The sequence below is a fragment of the Asparagus officinalis genome, chromosome 4, assembly GCF_001876935.1.
Source record: "Asparagus officinalis chromosome 4, Aspof.V1, whole genome shotgun sequence".
NCBI lineage: Eukaryota > Viridiplantae > Streptophyta > Magnoliopsida > Asparagales > Asparagaceae > Asparagus > Asparagus officinalis.
In genome coordinates, this window is record NC_033797.1 from 107,813,376 (window position 1) to 107,817,231 (window position 3,856).

The following is a 3,856-nucleotide window of genomic DNA, read 5'->3' on the forward strand; positions in this document are numbered from 1 at the left end:
ATTCAATACACACACACACAGAGACATACATAATTTAATTGTAGGATTAATATAATTACTTGCCAAATTTATTTTATAAGGATGGATTCCTTGAGAGTTTACTTAACACAATTTAGTATAAGATGGACATATTTGTGTTCTAGTGCTGCCTAAAGAGGAGCATAGACAAATTGCAAAGATAGAAAGAGATGAACATCTTTGCATTCGGGTAAGAAGCACTCAGATGAGGCTGCACCTTATTCGCCAAAAGAAATTGCATGTGGTTAAAAAAGGCAGTACAATTATTGAGATAAGAAGGAACCTTAGTGAAGTATCTGCATCCCTTTTCTCCATCAGTAACAATAAGCAGCTTTAAGCCTTCAAACCACAAAGACAAGACAACATCCTCCTTTGTTGGATCTCCCTTCGTCAAGAAAGCCACTTCATCATCACTAACCTACCATGCCTCAAGGTTAATTATATTAATATTCTTGGATTTTCCTTTATTTGTGTCAAACGATTACCCACAGGTTAAAGAAGGAAACATCAATAAAGGGTTTTAACTGTTTCATTCATTCTTCCCAAGTTTTTTCACAACCAGAATATTCAGACACCAATAAACTGTTAATATAAGTGATGAATATTAATAAAAAGCTCAAGAAATATAGATGGGGTTCAACCAATTCCTTTCATTGCCTTCTGTTTCGATGATCCAACCTAAAAAAGATTTGGTCAATTGCTCATAAAAATCCAGTCCTTTATTTATTTTCCACTTTTTTTAATCAAGTATTAATTAAGGATTGGTATCCTAGGTTTGCACACTTGGTCTTACGATATCCGGAAAATATTAATCAACTTAGCACCATAATATGTAACAATTTCACAATGTTCTTTACTTCTGTCTCCCGTTACATTTTTAGCCAGCATAACCTAATGGGTATGTTCTCTAAGGAATCAGAAACAGAACTTACACTACTAAATTCAATCTAAACATTACCTTAATGAAATCGGCCTCATTCCAAATGCTTTTAATGCCATCTCGAGCAGCATCTTCTGATGGCCACAATGGAAGCCTAACATTAGGGTCATACGACAAGAGGATGCCAGCCTCCTTAGCAGCGATGAGACTGATGGAGCCATAATGGAAGATCTTTGCACGGCGAATAAGATTTAAGTTGATCTCTGATTCAGTTAGCAGCATGTCAGCACTGGGATTTCTGTAGAACATGAACTCCCTCTCCCCGTTGCTCTTCAGAGTTACAAAGGCGAGGGCAGTTCGAGCATGTTTGTCAAATAGCACGCCTTCGTCCTCTACACCATTCTTCCTCAAGATGTCAGCCAACATGTGACCAAACTCATCATCACCAAACTGCAGTCATTAAACTAATTGTTTAGGATTTGGTTATTGCAAATAAAGCATATTAGTAGTGAGTCAAAGAGAAAAGAAGGTTGCTCAAGTAATAGGCTCTGCACGGGGCAAAGAGGGGGGAACATCACTCCGAGGAAAAATAAATTCCATTTTATTTAATTTGGAAGGGCTAAAGTTCAAAACAACCATTTAATGAATGAGAAATGGAGATGTTTGACATTTCAATATAATAGAGACTCACCCTAAAATATTTTCCATTTTTGGATGCTTCCTCTACCAACTCAACAACATGTACAAGCGAGGGATCAAAATACTTAGAAGTGCAAAAAAGTGTGCGAAGAAGTAAAAGAGAGACTTTAGTGGTATAAATTTGAGTTTTCCATAAGTAACTAGTTATATTTATTTTGAGATGTTGATAAGAAAAGATGCATATTGCATGTATTGTTGAACTTCTAAAGATAATCATCATGGTTTTAAGCTGTGAAAACTTTCATGGTTTGAATGAAAACTTGCATGGATTTTTATTTTATTTATTTTTTCTCTACTTAATAATGCAATTCTTATAGCCTCATGCTCTACAGAGAGTTCATACTTGAATTTGTTTCTTTTTTTACTAATCAGAAGATTGATACATTAAGGTATCACATCAAAATGAATAAACTATAAATTTTGATTATCTTAAACTGTCCCACATGCCTCCATAAAGTTATTATCCATTATACTTCTAAATTATCATTCTTTTATAATATTATCCCATTGCAGCAATTGTTCTATTCTAATTTGAAAAGTTCTAACTGAAATCCATTTAAAGAAAATGTATTTTAAAAATCATACATCCCCTTACCAGGTGATTTTAAATTCCAGAACAACAATCAAATATAAATATATAAAATAGAAGGAAACTCGGTTAATTTTGTTGCCTTTTCCCCCAAAAAATAATCATAAAGGAAGATTACAGCCTATGAGTAAAGGAAGAGAGGCTAAATAAAGGAGCATCCATTCTCATTTTGCTCTTTTAGTTTAGAAACGAGATAAAACTTATGTCCTCCTGAATTAAATACTTTTGTGTAGAAACAAAGAAAAGAATTCACTAACATCTAGTGGGCATTTTATATTAGAAATATTGAAAACATTGGACATTAGAAATTATATTTTCGGTCAACTTCAATAGCTCATCTGCTTATGTCTGCATAGAAAGGAACAAAACTGAAGCCTTTGCCACAATGAATAATTTGAACTAATGTCTGGGATCTAAAAGTATAACTCTATTTTGCTTGAATAAGTTTTTATTTGCGCATCAACACAGGTAGACTTGCTGTAATCACCAACAAAGGGACCCGTTACATTTTATCAATATTATGAAAAAGAAAATATTATCATTTATATAGGTATTTTTACATGCAGCACACATGTACATCAGCCTAATGATTTATTTAAAAAAAAAAAACCCTTAAGTTGGTGAGAAAATAATTTGCACTGGGCGGCTGGGCCCATAGGTTTATTTCATCACTCAATCTAGTATTTTAATTAACTGGGGCCACAACAAGGATGCCCATCTGGAGATAAATGTAATTCTTAGCCAACCTCAACCTTTCCCAAAAAGGCAAAAACAGGTCATTCGGTATTATAATAACCACAATGATCCTTTTGCCAGATCTAGAAAGCAAACAGTTCCCTTTGTTTTTAATTAAAAAACACATTTTAGCCAATAAATCTCCAGAAATATGTAAATTGATCAGATGTTCCCCTGATTTGATACATACCGCATTGCACAAATCACGTGATCTCAGATCACCCACAAATCCCTTAAATTTGCATTAGAAAAAATCAAATCGAATCAAATCGCTTTCCATCTCCTTTGACTTCAAAAAAAATTACGTTTCTACCCACACAACAACTCAAGGAAAATGTCAAATTTCAAGAAACAAACAACGGAGAGATCTCGGCGTCTTGTCGCCACTCGACGATCAGACAACTACGGTAACAGATCTCGACGATTCACCGGCGGTGACCAGATCCGATCCAGACAAAACATCGAAACAGTAGGGAGGGAAAATAAAAAATAAAAAGCTAGTACCTTGCCAACGAATGCGGATTTCCCGCCAAGTTTGGTAATGGCGACGCCGACGTTTCGCGAGCTCCGCGAGGACCTTCACGAACCACGGACTCGCCATGAGACACTCCGGCGACGTCGGAACAATATCGATAAGCTGCTCACCAAACGTACCACCATGGGCCCCATTTTTTTTCCAAATTTCGAAACTTTTTAAGAATTCCTTTTTTTTTCAATCTGAAGGTTTTAAAGCGAGAAGGATATAATGACGGAGGCCTGTTATAAAGAAAGAAGGAGGATATTATAGTCATTAATTGTATTATTTGGATTTATTATCGGATATTTTTGGAATTATTCGTTTATTTGAGGAAGTATACACGTGGGAATTTATTAAGATTTGACCTTGATGTTTTGATAGAGTGCTAACAAATTTTGAAGGGCTATTATGCGTTTAG

The 3,856-nt window shown here is 35.0% G+C and overlaps 1 protein-coding gene across 1 annotated transcript in view; it reads right to left on the bottom strand.

The window, feature by feature from the left end:
• The window catches only part of LOC109839140 (fructokinase-2-like), a 10,578-nt gene that overhangs the window by 4,705 nt on the left and 2,017 nt on the right, over window positions 1-3,856 (bottom strand). The window contains 5 exon segments of the mRNA XM_020407568.1: window positions 302-436; window positions 977-1,348; window positions 3,426-3,484; window positions 3,487-3,540; window positions 3,543-3,610. Coding sequence (XP_020263157.1) covers window positions 302-436; window positions 977-1,348; window positions 3,426-3,484; window positions 3,487-3,540; window positions 3,543-3,610 — 688 coding nt within the window.